Below are 16,358 nucleotides of genomic sequence, written 5' to 3'. Positions count from 1 at the left end.
GTCTGTGCACATGTGAGAGAACTCCTGTCAGAACATTTTCCTCATCAATGTTACCATCAACAAAGTCCAATCTCTAAGGAGGAAAATAATCTCAAATAAGTTGGTCGCTTAAGCGTGTAAACCCGCTGCTGATTGATCCCAGATCAAGTTCAGCTATTATAGTAGGTTGTTCCTGACATTTTCTTAGCTAGAAGAGCAAAGTCATGGCCCACAGACAGCTGGTGGGATCCAACTATTGGCGCCATCAGTCCAGAGTCCACCACTCGACAACAACACTTTGTGCTCATAATTCCTAAAGGTGTGTGGCAGATTAGATCTTTAGAAGAGTGGAGACACAGAGCAGCAGAGAGGGGCAGCAAGAGGCTCTAAGGCTGCTGTCCTTCAGCTGGAACCAGGGCCTTGGTCAAGGCGAAGAGAATTCTAAACACTTCCAAAGACCTGTTAGTTCTGGTAGAAACACTTCACCACAATGATCAACAAAACCATGGGTTCAACAGAAGCAGAAGGTTCTGGAAGGGCCCAGTCAGAGCCCAGACCCAGACATGACTGGTAGTCTGTGGGCTGATCTGGAGAGGCTGTGTAGGAGATGTTCTCACAATCTGACTGACCTAGGGCACCAATAGTCTGCTGCTATGACCGATGTCATAATTTCAAAGGTCAAGTCTTTGTTTAAGGGCTTTTTCCTTTGATAAGCTCTCATTTGTAATGGATTTGTTCCTGTTATAGTTCTCATTAGAGGTGGAGACTGTTCTGACGTGAGTTCCCTTGCTCTCATTTAACCACAGAGCGTTCAGGGGTCGGCGATGACATTAAAGTTCTCTAGAAATACATCGGCTAATGATGATAAACACTACAGCAGTTACGGTTCAGAACCAGGTTTCCGTCCTCTGCCACGTACAGATGAAAGACATTCTCTGAGACTCACTGCCAAATAAAGTGCAGCATAGATGCTGAGCGCAGCCTCCTTGGAAGGGAAGGTTTTTCGGGCCCGCAGGATGTCATCTTGGTTTCCTGTACAGGCTTCTTGGTGGCTGATGTAGCGCAGAGCCTGCTGGCATCCCAGTGCAGTGTAGTTTGGCTTACACACTGTGAGGAAGTAAGGGGCCAGGTTTCCAGTCACAACCTGGCCTGCATTGACAAAAATATCCACAGTAAAGAGACCAAAGGCGTAGACCCCTGCAAAGAAGAAGAAAAGCACGAAAGATGATCATAAAGATGCTAATTTCAGCCTGCTGAAGCACAGCTGACAACTTCAAATATTATCATGTCACATCAGCCAAGCTGACAACATAGTTTCCACAGGACCAAACATCTCCAGGACAGGGACTCTGGGAACCAGCAGGTGGCATTCAGCCTGACTGAGTAAACCACAAACACACACACCCAGATGTCGAGAGAAGAGACGATAGAGAAATCATTATGCGAACACAAAGCAAACACAAGTTAGCCAGCGCGGTGGCCACCACAGCTAAACCAACAGCAGCCATAGACGAGCTTATGCCTCTTTCTGTGTTTTGCTTTTGGAGCAACAAGAGCCACAATGAGCTCAAGTTCTTTCAAAAACATCAGCATTGCAGCGTCTCCACGTCGGTCCAGTAGAGCTCATATGCTCCACGACCCGCGAACACAAGCCTTTTGTCGCTTATGAACCAAATGGGACTTAGAGAAAACTTGGTTGAAAGCAGTTTAATTCCAGTCAGCAACCCAAGGTAGGATTGTCTTATCTCTCTACTGGGGTTTCCCTGGGCTCCCTTCCTTCCCACTGGGAAGTGTTGATAATGAACACCTTCTCCTCGGGGTGGGACACTGTGTGGAACCACAGGTCAGTCAGAGGACCCTTGAGCCCTCAGCAGAAGAGAACACGTTTTCTTCATGTGAAGTGTGTGTTGTACAAATAGCTCTCAGGAACATCCTTCCTTTCTGGAAGGGAGGCAAATGCTTTTTTGTTTAGCCAAACCTTAGTAGTGTATCATGTGATCCACCAGGGGGGCCAGATCCACTCATTGACCGCAGGAGGCTCTGATGCGCCGGGACCGGTCCTCGCCTTGCCATGCAAGTCTCTCAGAGTGTTCAGAACCCTGTCACTGACGTGTTTTCACACTAAAAGGCTCCTTCTTGCAAGTGGAGGCCGGACGTGATAGTGGTTCGGATGATATGGGCACACTTGGAGGAGATGTCGATCCATTTGCCTCAGAAGTGTTGACCCATCGCCTGCTATGATTTTTCCCTTGTAGAGCCAACCATCCCAATGGATCAAGATGCCCTGGCACATCCTTGGCCGGACACCTTTCTTTATGCCTTCCCTCCAATTCCACTCCTCAACACTCCACAAGGTAGAACAATGCAATCACGCAGATTTGCTTGTGGCTTTTTAACTTCTAGGGAATGCCTAGGCCTTTCCCCCTAAGGCAGGACCTCCTGTCACAGCTGGAGGGAAGCAAATGGTATCCTCATCTGTGGCATCTCCAATTGAATGCCTTGCCCCCCTCATTTGATCCCTTGGAACATGCTGTCCTTAGGTGGTTGCCTGTCCAATCTGTCTTTCTGCTCATTATTGCATCTACAAAGTGGGTTTGTGAGCTTCATGCACCGTCTGTGGCAAGGCCCTGTTGGCAGTGGTATCCTAATGAATTAGGGGTTACGATGTGGCCTGACCCTGCTTTCCTCCCTGAGAAGCTTTCTGCCTTCCATGTCAACTGGTCTATCAATCTGGCAGCTTACAAAAGTCAGGGCAGGAGAAACTACCTCCGAATGCTACCCTAATGTGTCCTGTTCAAGCTCTGAAACGGTACAGTGAGGTTTCTGCAGGGTGTTGGAAGCTCGACGCCCTATTTGTGTCATTGAGGACACAAGAAAGGTGATGCCTTGTTCGAGCAGAGGCTCTAGCTTTGGGTTGTTTACACTATATCACATGTATCCAGGCTCAAGGGCTTTCATATTCCCCCAGTGAAATATCACATGACCAGGAGCGTCTCCACATCATGGGTTGCCTTGAGGGGGCATCCCACAGAATAATATGTATGCTGCAGCCGCATAGGTTTTTTTTTTGGGGTTAGGGTTAGGGGTTAGGGGTTAAGGTTTAGGGGTTAAGGTTTAGGGTTAGGGGTTAGGGTTTAGGGGTTAAGGTTTAGGGTTAGGGTTAGGGTTAAGGTTTAGGGTTTAGGGTTAGGGTTAGGGGTTAAGGTTTAGGGTTTAGGGTTAGGGGTTAGGGTTCATCCAGGTATTTCATACTGGCTCTGATGGTCATCCAGAATTCATAGAAGCGTAGTTACATCTGAAATTCTTTTTCTTCCCTGTGCCCGTCTTCCATATTCTACCAGGTTATGTTAACGTGTGAGCACAATCAGAGTACAAAACACAAATGAGAACAAAGCTGAAACTTACCAAGGAAACGGAAAGTTCTTCTCACCATTGGGTTGAGGTAACAGCAGTCGCCTGTTGCTACAGTCTTGTCAGACCTGTCAAACTCTTTGGACGTGTACTGGACGAGGAACATCACAGTCTCTGTTATGGTGATCTGACAGAAGTAGAGACACCACGATGTAAATACTGCATCCCAGCTACTGACACAGACACCAGTAACCAGTCTCCATCAGTAACATCACACCTGTATGTCACAAAGTCGTGTTTGAGGGTTCTGAGGTTGAGGGAAGGGCTTAGAGTAAGATCAGGGCATTTAGGGGACGTAGGTTTTTACCTCAAGCCACTATTGTGGCTGTGTGTACAAACTATGGCAGCTTCCATTCTTCTACAAGAGTGTGTATCTGGGAAATTGTTCCTATTCATTCTGTAAAACATGAGGTCATTGATTGAGGTGGACAGGGATTAAAATAGTTCTCAACTGAACGGATCAAACCATAATTTTATGGTTGTTACTTTGTTATCTTTCAATAAAGAAGGGCCTTTCTCACATTGTCAAGACAAAGTTGAAAAGAGGAGGGTATCTGCTCAAGCCCCGGTGCGGAAAAAACTTGGAAGGTGTTCTTGTAGCAGGGGGGAACATTTCATGACACTGCCAAGGTACCCTTGAGCAGTGTACAGAAATCCCCAAAAATCACATAGGCCCTGCAACAAACTGCTGACTCATTTGGGGTTTAGCGTGCCGTTGCAGCCATATGCAGCAGCACCTGTCCCAAAAAGTCTTGCCTTCACTCAAGATAAAAGGTATACCCCAAACAACCCCATCTCATCAGTCGCCCTGCTACGTCACATCTGACACAATGTAGTCAGGTAGATGTTCTCTTGGACTCCACCAGACCCAGACTTAGAGTGAGGGACGTGAATGATTTGAGAAATGTCACTATGAAAATATGAGCCAAATCTTTTTTTGCAAAATGAAATCTGCCTGAGATCAAAGGAATAAAACAAGAAAATTCCTGCTCACTTTCAGTGCCCAAAATGCTCAGTCAAAAAAACTGGTTGGAACTGCATTTGTAGCCCAGCCCAGAACAGGTAGGTGAATCATTTCAGATAACCCTAACCCTAACCCTAACCCTAACCCTAACCCTAACCCTAACCCTAGCCCTAACCCCTAACCCTAACCCACACCCAACATGGTTCACAGGGTGACTTCCGTCTCATCAGTGGGGTCACGAGGTGCAACTGCAGCGTGTATATTTAGCTAGGAACAGAGAGCTTCTTTCCCTCGCACACTTGGAGCGACGTCCTCGGGCAGCGTGCAGACAGTGGGGGCCAGTATCCACCTGGCAATCTTGGCAGGCTGACTCTGCCTCAGTAACCATCAGCTGATATACTTGTCACATTAGCACCGTGTGACACCGCTGACCAAGACAGAAGTAGACACAAGTGTAACTGTAGGAGTTACACAATCGTGCACCCAGAGGTGTAACACAGAAAGATGGCTGAAGCCTTCGGAACTTCTAAACACCTGTGAAGACCAGTTGTGTTTTGTCTGGACACGACATCATGGTACCATAATAACAAGAGTGGTTCTCTGTCACAGGTCCAACTGGTCTGACTGGGAGGAGAAGAGGAAGAAGAAGAAGGTGCTAAAGAGCAAACTGTCATCATTGGTGCGGCGGTTGTAAATAAAGAGATCATGAAATCAGAACCATTTTAAAGTGAAGATAAGACCTGTGTGTGTGTGTGTGTGTGTGTGTGTGTGTGTGTGTGTGTGTGTGTGTGTGTGTGCGCGCGTGTGTGTGTGTGTTGTAAAATATCATTTCTATACTCTTTCTTTTGAGCGATCTTTAGGATCAGTACATTTATTTTCATGTTTCAGAATTTCTACGGGGAAACTCACTGTTAGCTCCTCAGAACTGGGAGATCCATAACTGAAGGGTTAGCTGACGTAATTGTGTTCAGCTTAATAAAGTTGTGTTGAGCTGATCCATACAACCAAGCCCCATGAGACAGACTCACCTGGCTTCACTGAACGTGACTCCTCACCATTACACACCGCGCTGGCACAAAGCTCTTTTTCTCTATTGTGTGTCCGATTATTTTAGGGGGCAGAACATCTCATTTTGGAGGGCGAACTTTCCTTCATTTATTATTCATTAACGAGCCTGGCGGGTGTGATGGTGTAAAGTTTGCTGATGAACGTGCACTCACCAGCAGAGTGGGCAGTCCTGTCACCACGGCGTAGAGCAGCACGGGCGGCACAGCGCTGCTCTCCTCTGGTCCAAGGTAGGGTTTGGTGAACGTGGCATCGTAGCAGAAAAAGCCCTGGACGTGCACACTGAAGGTGTCAGTGTACTCAAAATAATAGGCCAGCATAATGGTCCCGGCCATGATCACCAGCTGGAAGTAAAGCATGATGCAGAGGGAGAGAAGAAGGCATTTAAGTGAAGAAAGGTTCCTCTGCCCTAGCCTGCCTCCTCCTCCGCCCCTGAACGGCAGAGCACTGCTGACCGCCTCATGATTCCCCCGCTGCACACAAGCAAATGTGCTGCTGCTGCCGATCTGCTGCAACCACAGAGTGGAGAGAGTGTGTGTGTGTGTGTGAGAGAGAGAGAGAGAGAATGCCAGGCTTTCTCATGTGTGTGCCTGGCTGTGGGGGAGGGGCTGTTTAACCAATTCACCATCAGACTGGAGCAAAACATCTATGTAAAGAAAAGGGAAGACATCATCCAGGAGAGCGTTGTGGGGATAATTGGGGCTCCTCATATAGTGTCGATACGTATGGATGCTAACGTGGACATCATGCTTCCCCACCTAAAATACCTGCTCAAAAATAATCCATGCAAGAGAGGGGAGGACGCCACTCTGGCGAGCAGACAGGCACGAGCACATTAGTGTTGGAATATGATGAGTTGTTAGTGTCATCGTCTGTGCACGTACATGGCTGAGCCACCGTTTATGCTAGCTCCTCATTCCAGCACTGAAAGTTCAGTTCTCTCAGGTGTCAGAAGAAGAAGATAGTTGTACGGAGCAGATCCACCGTGGTGACGAGCCACGAGGCCCTGTGATTGCCTGAACCTGGGTGAGTGTCCAACCACCAACAACCACGTTGATCCTAACCCTAACCATAACCCCCTAACCCTAACCCTAACCCTGAACCTGGGTGAGTGTCCAACCACCAACAACCACGTTGATCCTAACCCTAACCATAACCCCCTAACCCTAACCCTAACCCTGAACCTGGGTGAGTGTCCAACCACCAACAACCACGTTGATCCTAACCCTAACCATAACCCCCTAACCCTAACCCTAACCCTGAACCTGGGTGAGTGTCCAACCACCAACAACCACGTTGATCCTAACCCTAACCATAACCCCCTAACCCTAACCCTAACCCTGAACCTGGGTGAGTGTCCAACCACCAACAACCACGTTGATCCTAACCCTAACCATAACCCCCTAACCCTAACCCTAACCCTGAACCTGGGTGAGTGTCCAACCACCAACAACCACGTTGACCCTAACCCTAACCATAACCCCCTAACCCTAACCCTAACCCTGAACCTGGGTGAGTGTCCAACCACCAACAACCACGTTGATCCTAACCCTAACCATAACCCCCTAACCCTAACCCTAACCCTGAACCTGGGTGAGTGTCCAACCACCAACAACCACGTTGATCCTAACCCTAACCATAACCCCCTAACCCTAACCCTGAACCTGGGTGAGTGTCCAACCACCAACAACCACGTTGATCCTAACCCTAACCATAACCCCCTAACCCTAACCCTAACCCTAACCCTGAACCTGGGTGAGTGTCCAACCACCAACAACCACGTTGATCCTAACCCTAACCATAACCCCCTAACCCTAACCCTAACCCTGAACCTGGGTGAGTGTCCAACCACCAACAACCACGTTGATCCTAACCCTAACCATAACCCCCCTAACCCTAACCCTAACCCTGAACCTGGGTGAGTGTCCAACCACCAACAACCATGTTGATCCTAACCCTAACCATAACCCCCTAACCCTAACCCTAACCCTGAACCTGAGTGAGTGTCCAACCACCAACAACCACGTTGATCCTAACCCTAATCCTAACCCTGAACCTGGGTGAGTGTCCAACCACCAACAACCACGTTGATCCTAACCCTAACCCTAACCCAACCACGTTGATCCTAACCCTAACCCTAACCCTAACCCCCTAACCCTAACCCAACCACGTTGATCCTAACCCTAACCATAACCCCCTAACCCTAACCCTAACCCTGAACCTGAGTGAGTGTCCAACCACCAACAACCACGTTGATCCTAACCCTAACCCCCTAACCCTAACCCTAACCCAACCACGTTGATCCTAACCCTAACCCTAACCCTAATCCTAACCCTGAACCTGGGTGAGTGTCCAACCACCAACAACCACGTTGATCCTAACCCTAACCCTAACCCAACCACGTTGATCCTAACCCTAACCCTAACCCTAACCCCCTAACCCTAACCCAACCACGTTGATCCTAACCCTAACCCTAACCCTAACCCTAATCCTAACCCTGAACCTGGGTGAGTGTCCAACCACCAACAACCACATTGATCCTAACCCTAACCCTAACCCAACCACGTTGATCCTAACCCTAACCCTAACGATGCAGGAAGAGTTCAGGTCTCAGGACGTGAAGAGTAACCATGGAGAAGGTGTAAAGAGGGTGCAGTGAAGGGGGGCGATGGTTGAGGGTTCACCAGTCGGAACAGGTGTGTTTTTAGATGTTACACTGTGCTGGAGGTGGAACATCTCAGTGTGGATGAGTCCCCTGGTGCATAGATGGGTATGTGGGGGGGGGGGGACCAGGCCGAGCTGGGTGCTGGAGGGGGGGGGGCCAGGCCGAGCTGGGTGCCAGAGTCCCGTTCATTCCCGTGAGAGAGCTGAGAAGAGGAACGTGCCATCCCAGAATGATCTGGTTGTGTGTCATTAAACATACATCTACTGTTGTAATCAGACGTTCCACACATGCTGTGAACAGACGGCACACACACTTTGATACAAGTGTGCTATTTTTAACATGCAGTCTCTCACTGTGCACAAACAGAATCAGCCATGCATAAAGAGGCCCCCAGATCAGCCAATCAGAGAGCAGCTCACCAGAAGTGTGTTTATACACTCGTGTCTGGAGACCGACACATCAGAGCGGGACCGAGGAGTCGGTCTCTGATCTGGTGAGGACGCAGCTAGTAAAGTGTGTGTGTGTGTGTGTGTGTGTGAGTGTGTGTGAGTGTGTGTGTGTGGGTGTGTGTGGGTGTGAGTGTGTATGTGTGTGTGGGTGGGTGTGAGTGTGTATGTGTGTGTGTGTGTGTGTGGGTGGGTGTGGGTGAGTGTGTGAGTGTGTATGTGTATGAGTGTGAGTGTGAGTGTGTGTGTGTGTGAGAGAGAGAGAGAGAAAGAGCAGCTCAGTAGTGAACAACAGAAGATGATGGGAATCTCTCTCTCTTGGATCTCTCTCTCTTGGATCTCTCTCTCTGGGATCTCTCTCTCTCTGGGATCTCTCTGGGATCTCTCTCTCTCTCTATGGGATCTCTCTCTCTCTGGGATCTCTCTCTCTCTGGGATCTCTCTCTCTCTATGGGATCTCTCTCTCTCTCTCTCTCTCTGGGATCTCTCTCTCTCTCTGGGATCTCTCTCTCTCTTTCTAGGATCTCTCTCTCTCTCTCTCTCTGGGGTCTCTCTCACTAGGATCTCTCTCTCACTAGGATCTCTCTCTCTCTCTGGGATCTCTCTCTCTGGGATCTCTCTCTCTCTTTCTAGGATCTCTCTCTCTCTCTCTGGGATCTCTCTCTGGGGTCTCTCTCACTAGGATCTCTCTCTCTCTCTGGGATCTCTCTCTCTCTCTCTCTCTATGGGATCTCTCTCTCTCTCTCTCTCTATGGGATCTCTCTCTCTCTCTCTCTCTCTCTGGGATCTCTCTCTCTCTCTATGGGATCTCTCTCTCTCTCTCTCTCTCTCTCTGGGATCTCTCTCTCTCTTTCTAGGATCTCTCTCTCTCTCTCTCTGGGATCTCTCTCTGGGGTCTCTCTCACTAGGATCTCTCTCTCACTAGGATCTCTCTCTCTCTCTCTGGGATCTCTCTCTCTGGGATCTCTCTCTCTCTTTCTAGGATCTCTCTCTCTCTCTCTGGGATCTCTCTCTGGGGTCTCTCTCACTAGGATCTCTCTCTCTCTCTGGGATCTCTCTCTCTCTCTCTGTGGGATCTCTCTCTGGGATCTCTCTGGTTGGTTAATTTTCCGGCTCACTGAAGACAGAACTTCCAGCTCTGCATGTGTTTTCAGGGAGCTGCGAGTTCCTTCTTGGTCTTCCAGGCTCCTCCAGATGTTACATGCTGGATTCTACCAGTCAGGTCAAATCTGTCTGTTACGCAACAGTCTGAGAGGCTCCGCCCCCACCCCCCATGAATAAGACGGCTGACCAGAACATGGAGGGTTTTTGAAGCTCTGCCCGATTCAGAGCTCCCAGTAAAAACAGAGAGGTTCCCACCAGGAGCCTGGAGCTCCACCACACCTATGACAAGCCCAGGTCCTGCTGAACCGCTACACTACATCCGGATGTCATCTGCACCTTTCTGCACCAAGCTGGTGGATTTTGTGCAACAGGTGTAACTGTGACTGCAGTCATCATGAGAGGAAAATGAAACCAGCAGTACTGCCCATGAGATGTCTCCTGGGGAGTAAACAGAGTCCAGATCCATCCCAGAACGGAACGTATACAGACAAAAACAGCCATCAGGGGTAGAAGGGCTGAATATTGGGCAACCTCAGATCCAGGTAAGGTCTGGACAGATGGCAGCTTCTCCATGACAGCACCGCCAGAAGGATCCTGGCACCACCTCCATACCCTTGACACTTTACTGGGAGAGCCAGTGTTCCAGGAGAGGTTGGAAGGGCAGAAACCTGGAAGCAGGACCGCTATCTGCTGCTTTGTGCATGAAAACACAAGCAGCCAGATCTCTATAAAATGACCTGCAGCAAGTCACCTCCATGTCTGATGTGGGACCAACATCTACAAGGACCAGTAGCTGCAGCCCAGCTGGTATTTGCCAGCAGTGGTGGATTTGCCACTGGCACCGTGTTGTCTTCTCAGATATGAGCAGGTCCCCCTCCCCCCTGAGCAAAGGGGATAGATGGGAGAGAGTTTATGATACTTTGGTGGTGGGTCAGTAAAGGTCTAAGGAGTCATATCCTGGTCTAACGAGGCACATCCTTGGAGGACCAACAGATCTCCCTGTGCTAGCTAGAGATGCCTTAACTGCTGTCCTGGTGATACTGGGATGAGAGCCATCTACAGACCAGGTCAGAGCCTCTCCAATGCCACAGCTCCTGTCAGGTGTTCCCCGTCTCACAGGTCCAAACATATGCTGCTGCATAGTTGCAGAGCCGCCACGTTGGCCATCCTGACCTTTGTCCCCCTAACAATGTGCACGTGCCCCTCAGAACTTGAGCACTGAGTGCTAAGAGAAGATGGCCCAGACTGAGGAATCACGGTTTCCGTGATCACACGGTCGCAGGATGTGCTATGGAACAAAGGCCTTTGTAGCATCGAGGTGCTTTGAGCAAAGTTGTGCTGGTCATTGCTTGTTTCCTCTCCTTCATTTAGATGTTTGGCATCTACCCCCTCCCTGAGTGCTGCTGCCAACCATGTTCAACCTTTCATGGAAACAGGATCCCTGAGGTCTTTCAGCAGGATGATTCTCCTGAGGAATGGAGCACAGCTACCTGCTGACCTCTCACCCTAGTGATCCGACCATTTTCTTTTAAAAATAAGGCCCAAACACAGTGCAACCTCGCTCTTTTTGTTGTCGTGGAAACCGGTCCTAAATTCCCCAGCTTCTTCGGAAGCTCATGCTGTCATAACCTGAAGTGTCTGATGGAGTTCACTAAATAAATCATGACGGTTGCTTTATTTACAGGGGGAAGCACACAAAGAACACGAAGGCAGCCCTCCAGGACTGCATGGCACTCAGGGAACGGGCGCGGCCCTCCAGGGCACAGGGAGCGGGCGCGGCCCTCCAGGGCACAGGGAGCGGGAGCGGCCCTCCAGGGCACAGGGAGCGGCCCTTCAGGGCACAGGGAGCGGGCGCGGCCCTCCAGGGCACAGGGAGCGGGCGCGGCCCTCCAGGGCACAGGGAGCGGGAGCGGCCCTCCAGGGCACAGGGAGCGGGCGCGGCCCTCCAGGGCACAGGGAGCGGGCGCGGCCTTTCAGGGCACAGGGAGCGGGCGCGGCGCAGCCCTCCAGGGCACAGGGAGCGGCCCTTCAGGGCACAGGGAGCGGGCGCGGCCCTCCAGGGCACAGGGAGCGGGCGCGGCCTTTCAGGGCACAGGGAGCGGGCGCGGCGCGGCCCTTCAGGGCACAGGGAGCGGGCGCGGCCCTCCAGGGCACAGGGAGCGGGCGCGGCCTTTCAGGGCACAGGGAGCGGGCGCGGCCCTCCAGGGCACAGGGAGCGGCCCTTCAGGGCACAGGGAGCGGGCGCGGCCCTCCAGGGCACAGGGAGCGGCCCTTCAGGGCACAGGGAGCGGGCGCAGCCCTCCAGGGCACAGGGAGCGGGCGCGGCCCTCCAGGGCACAGGGAGCGGGCGCGGCCCTCCAGGGCACAGGGAGCGGCCCTTCAGGGCACAGGGAGCGGGCGCGGCCCTCCAGGGCACAGGGAGCGGGCGCGGCCCTCCAGGGCACAGGGAGCGGGCGCGGCCCTCCAGGGCACAGGGAGCGGCCCTTCAGGGCACAGGGAGCGGGCGCGGCCCTCCAGGGCACAGGGAGCGGGCGCGGCCCTTCAGGGCACAGGGAGCGGGAGCAGCCCTCCAGGGAACACGGAGCAGGAGCGGCCCTCCAGGGAACACAGAAACATCAGGGAACCGAAGCAGTCCTCTCTGCCCTTCTCAGGTCTACCGGTGAGTCCTCCACCATCAGCAGTCCTACTGGACTCAGGAGTCCGGCGTGGCACGCTCGCCAGTCCAGCAAATGGCATGAAGACCCCGAACGTGCCCAAGAGACACAGAAGGCAGAAGCAGACCCCCACGACTGCAGGTCCTGGACTGCAGGAAACTCAACACACGACAAGGGAATCCGGACAAAACCCCCACACAAGACAAAGCGACACCCTGGCCCTGACAGGCACAACCTGCTTAAATAGGGAGCAAGATGTAAACTGCCTACAGGTGCGCCTCCCCGCAGTGCCAGCTGCCACCAATTGAGCTCCATTCCACCCCCTGTAGGACAACGACCGACACAACCCAGAACCCCAACATTACCTCCCCCTCAACGGGCACCTCCTGGCACCCTACAAAGACCATCAAGGTAGGCACAGCAGAAGTGACGGGGAAGGTTACTGTCAGGGGAGGGGAGGGGAAGGGAGGGGTTGTGTCTTTAGCTCCACCGCGTCCTGACCCGCCGGGTCCACACTGGCCGGGGTGTTCTGTTACGAGACAGGGATGAACAGGACCCAAACGCAGGCCAGGACACAATGGTGGAAACAATCCTCAGGGACCGCCGGCGTCTGCCCTCCCCAGGTCTACCGGTGAGTCCTCCCCCAGAAGCAGTCCCCCTGGACTGCAGAGAACTCGGGAGTCCGGCGCGGCACGCTCGCCGGTCCAGCAAACGGCATGAAGACCCCGAACGTGCCCTGGGTGCAGGTGCGCCTCCCCGCAGTGCCAGCTGCCACCAATTGTGCTCCATTCCACCCCCTGCAGGACAACGACCGACACAACCCAGAAACCCCAACACTTACAACAGGATTCATGAATACCTTTCCTACCAGCTACACGTGCACATTTCTTAGCTTACGGAGCTCTGTAGCGATTCAGAGCGTAAAAAACAAATCAGCATCACAACTAATTAGCGGGTAAAATTACAGATGTGATCACATGAATGAAATTTAGCCCAAACTTATCAGCTGTCAAATCTAAATACAGGCCTACTGACCCGAAGACTTAGGGCCTCCACGAGCCTAAACCAGGTCTTAGTTCAGCGCCCAGCCAGAGGTTCATTACTGTCATTAGAGGAACAATAAACAGTTCCAGGACTGGTTCATCTCGCAGGGAAAGGCACATTGATTATGTAGCCATGTTCTCATTACAAGTCACAGGCTGCTTTGATCACCCTACAACCCGAGCTACAGCGGTGTCCCCCCCAGGGGATCTTGTACCTCAAGGTCTTCTTCAAGCAGGACACAGAAGGACCAGCTGCTCAGGAGGTAGCTCACCAAACGCCAAGGGTGCTTTAATCTGAACACCTCTCATGAAGTCTGAGCTCCTCAGGGGCCACTCTTATTTATGATCTGCTTCCTTTGGCTGCTACCCCAAAGGGTTAGGGGTTAGGGGTTAGGGTGAGAGGTTAGGGGTTGGGGTTAGGGGTTGGGGTTAGGGGTTAGGATTAGGGTTAGGGTTAGGAGTTGGGGTTAGGGTTAGGGGTTGGGGTTAGGGTTAGGGGTTAGGATTAGGGTTAGGGTTAGGGTTAGGGGTTATGGTTACGGGTTGGGGTTAGAGGTTATGGTTACGGGTTGGGGGTTAGGGGTTAGGATTAGGGTTAGGGGTTAGGGGTTAGGGGTTGGGGTTGGGGTTGGGGTTAGCGGTTGGGGTTACGGGTTAGGGGTTAGGGTTAGGGGTTGGGGTTAGGGGTTGGGGTTAGGGGTTGCGGTTAGGGGTTAGGGTTTGGGATTGGGGTTAGGGTCAGGGATTAGGGGTTAGGGTTAAGTGTTGCACTGTAGATTCACAGATTAATTAAGAGCATCCGCATCACTGCAGATTTTGCTTTGTTCACCATTTTGGATAAAATCCCAAGTTCTTTTGTAGAACGGCTCTTTTCTTCAGCACCCTGGCCCAAGTTCTTTCAGGGAGGCAAAGCCGTCTCTAGTGCGAACCCCCCCTCGCCGTGGACCCCAATGCTGCCCGGCTAACAAGGCCTAAGGACAGGGCCGGCCCTGGTTATTTCAGGCCAGCAGGGACGTGCGTGACACTCTCGCCATGTTTTTGTGGACAAAGTCTGCCCTCTAGTGTTGGGCTAGCAAACCTTTCATAACGTTACCAAGAATCTGATTCTGTGGAATCTGTGAAACACAGTCGGACTAAATGTTCTTTAGCCAAATGACAAAGGAGAAACAGTCCTTCTTCTGCTCTCTTTATACTGGTGATGGGGAAAGGTCAAAGGTGACCTTACCACCTGATCTTAAAGCAACCCTTTCCATTTAACACATCAAGAAAAACATGAACCATAAACATTTCATAGTGAGCAGAAGGTAAAAGAATGAAGAGCATGTTCCTAGAGGAGCACGAGAGCGTCGACTTGCCTCCACTGGCAGTGATGAACAGTGTCTCCATCTGCTTCTCAGCTGCTCTGAAGGCATTTTGGAGACTGCGAGACAGAGACAGGACATCAGTTCTGACCCAGACAGAAGCTGCACCAGTTAAGTTAAGCTGAGCTGAGCTGAAGATGAAGCCTGAACATGGCAGCTCCATGCTAACCCTAGCCTCGAAGATAAAAGCTACGGCGGAACACAGCTGTTGAGTGACCACTACGCTGCTAACACATGCAGCTCTTACTGATGGAAACTCAGATTTCAAAGTCCTCATTCCCTTTGTGCAGAAACTCCGATGGAACTTTTGGTGTCCAAACATATTTTGAGCGGCATAAAATGAGAATTGTGTGAAAATAATTCTTTTGTTGTTTGTTGTTTTCCGATCATTTGGGCTCTTTTTCGGTGTTTTGGCGTGTGAGCAGGACTGAGGGGTCCTGGGTCACACATCCAGGTCCTCCATCCACCAGATGTGTCTGTGGGATCCACCTGTGGTGGAGACCTTCAGCGCCTCACCACAAACCTTCAAATCGTTGGTGTCTGGTTCACCAAGAAGCAGGAGGGATCTTTACTACTCAGACAGTGGTAACTCAAAGCCAGGAAACAGAGCTAACTCCAGTTTCAGAGACAGGTAACCAATACTGAGGAAACCTGATCTGGGACGGTCACCTGCTCATGGAACATCTGCCACGAAAACTGTTGAGGGCGAAATGCAGGTGAACGCGTCTTCCTGTTGATTGGTGTTGGTTTCTGTTGCCTGGCAACGGTATGAGTGTGACACAGAAGACGCTGACTAAGGCTGCACATTAATAACTGTCAGATTTCACCGACAGACGTGACTTTTCAGCCAAAACGACCAAAAACAAAAGTTAGTTTCACCATGTTCCTGACTGGACTCATCTGCTGCTACCTGCTTCTCCCAGTGTGGGGCTCCGGCTGCCCCAGTCTGGGGCTCCGGCGGCCCTAGTGTGGGGCTCCAGCTGCTCCAGCTGCCCCAGTGTGGGGCTCCAGCTGCTCCAGCTGCCCCAGTGTGGGGCTCCGGCTGCCCCAGTGTGGGGCTCCGGCTGCCCCAGTCCGGGGCAGATTAGAGCGAAAGGAGCTGTCAACTTGGCAAGTCCAGAGCAGAACTTTGACTTTAACCTCTGGTACACGTGTCAGACCATCACCAAGAAGATGATCTGGTTAGAACCTTCCAGCTCAGCCCAGTTCAGCCCACAGCAGCTTTTCACTGTAATCATGATGACGATGATGATGATGAAGCTCTTCTGTCATAACCTACTTCCGGCCGCTGTGAGGGGCGGGTACACACCTGAAGCAGCGTTTCCTACCTGCCGGCGGCTCGTGCTGACCCGGTCCAGTCCCAGTAGCTCCCGGCTCTGTTTTTAAAACTCTTCGGGTTCTTTAAGGCCTCGTTGCGGCAGCGCTGGAAACGCGCATGCGCGGTCCCGAGAGGCGTCCCGCAGGGCAGCGTTAGAGTGACGTCATGTCCACGGACGCGCTTGAGAAGATGCGGTGACTGAAAAAGATGATGAATGCGGGCACATTGGAACATGCAGCGATGTGGGTTCGGTCTCACTGGACCGACGGTTCGGTTCCGCCTCCTTCACATTTTCTAAGCATTATGTAATGAAGACCATCAATAATAAATTACACATTTACAAGCGGCG

At 51.7% G+C, this 16,358-nt stretch overlaps 1 protein-coding gene across 4 annotated transcripts in view; it reads right to left on the bottom strand.

Annotated features, from left to right (window-relative positions):
• Window positions 1–16,187, bottom strand: part of LOC115248293 (phospholipid phosphatase-related protein type 5-like) — a 24,671-nt gene extending 8,484 nt beyond the window's left edge. The window contains exons 1-5 of one of the 4 annotated variants that reach the window (XM_029831904.1): window positions 16,001–16,187; window positions 14,686–14,750; window positions 5,575–5,763; window positions 3,385–3,517; window positions 926–1,176 (exon numbers count right to left, since the gene is read on the bottom strand). In XM_029831904.1, the coding sequence (XP_029687764.1) occupies window positions 926–1,176; window positions 3,385–3,517; window positions 5,575–5,763; window positions 14,686–14,742 (630 nt within the window). In that variant the 5' untranslated portion in view covers window positions 14,743–14,750; window positions 16,001–16,187. The remainder of the gene's footprint in view (window positions 1–925; window positions 1,177–3,384; window positions 3,518–5,574; window positions 5,764–14,685; window positions 14,751–16,000) is intronic. The other 3 variants (XM_029831903.1, XM_029831906.1, XM_029831905.1) reach the window with 3 other exon arrangements.
• Window positions 16,188–16,358: the final 171 nt, after the last annotated feature.

This window comes from Takifugu rubripes, unplaced genomic scaffold (genome assembly GCF_901000725.2).
Source record: "Takifugu rubripes unplaced genomic scaffold, fTakRub1.2, whole genome shotgun sequence".
Classification (NCBI taxonomy): Eukaryota; Metazoa; Chordata; class Actinopteri; order Tetraodontiformes; family Tetraodontidae; genus Takifugu; species Takifugu rubripes.
Note: the sequence above shows the minus strand (reverse complement) of the source record. Positions and strands in the feature narration are given on the sequence as shown.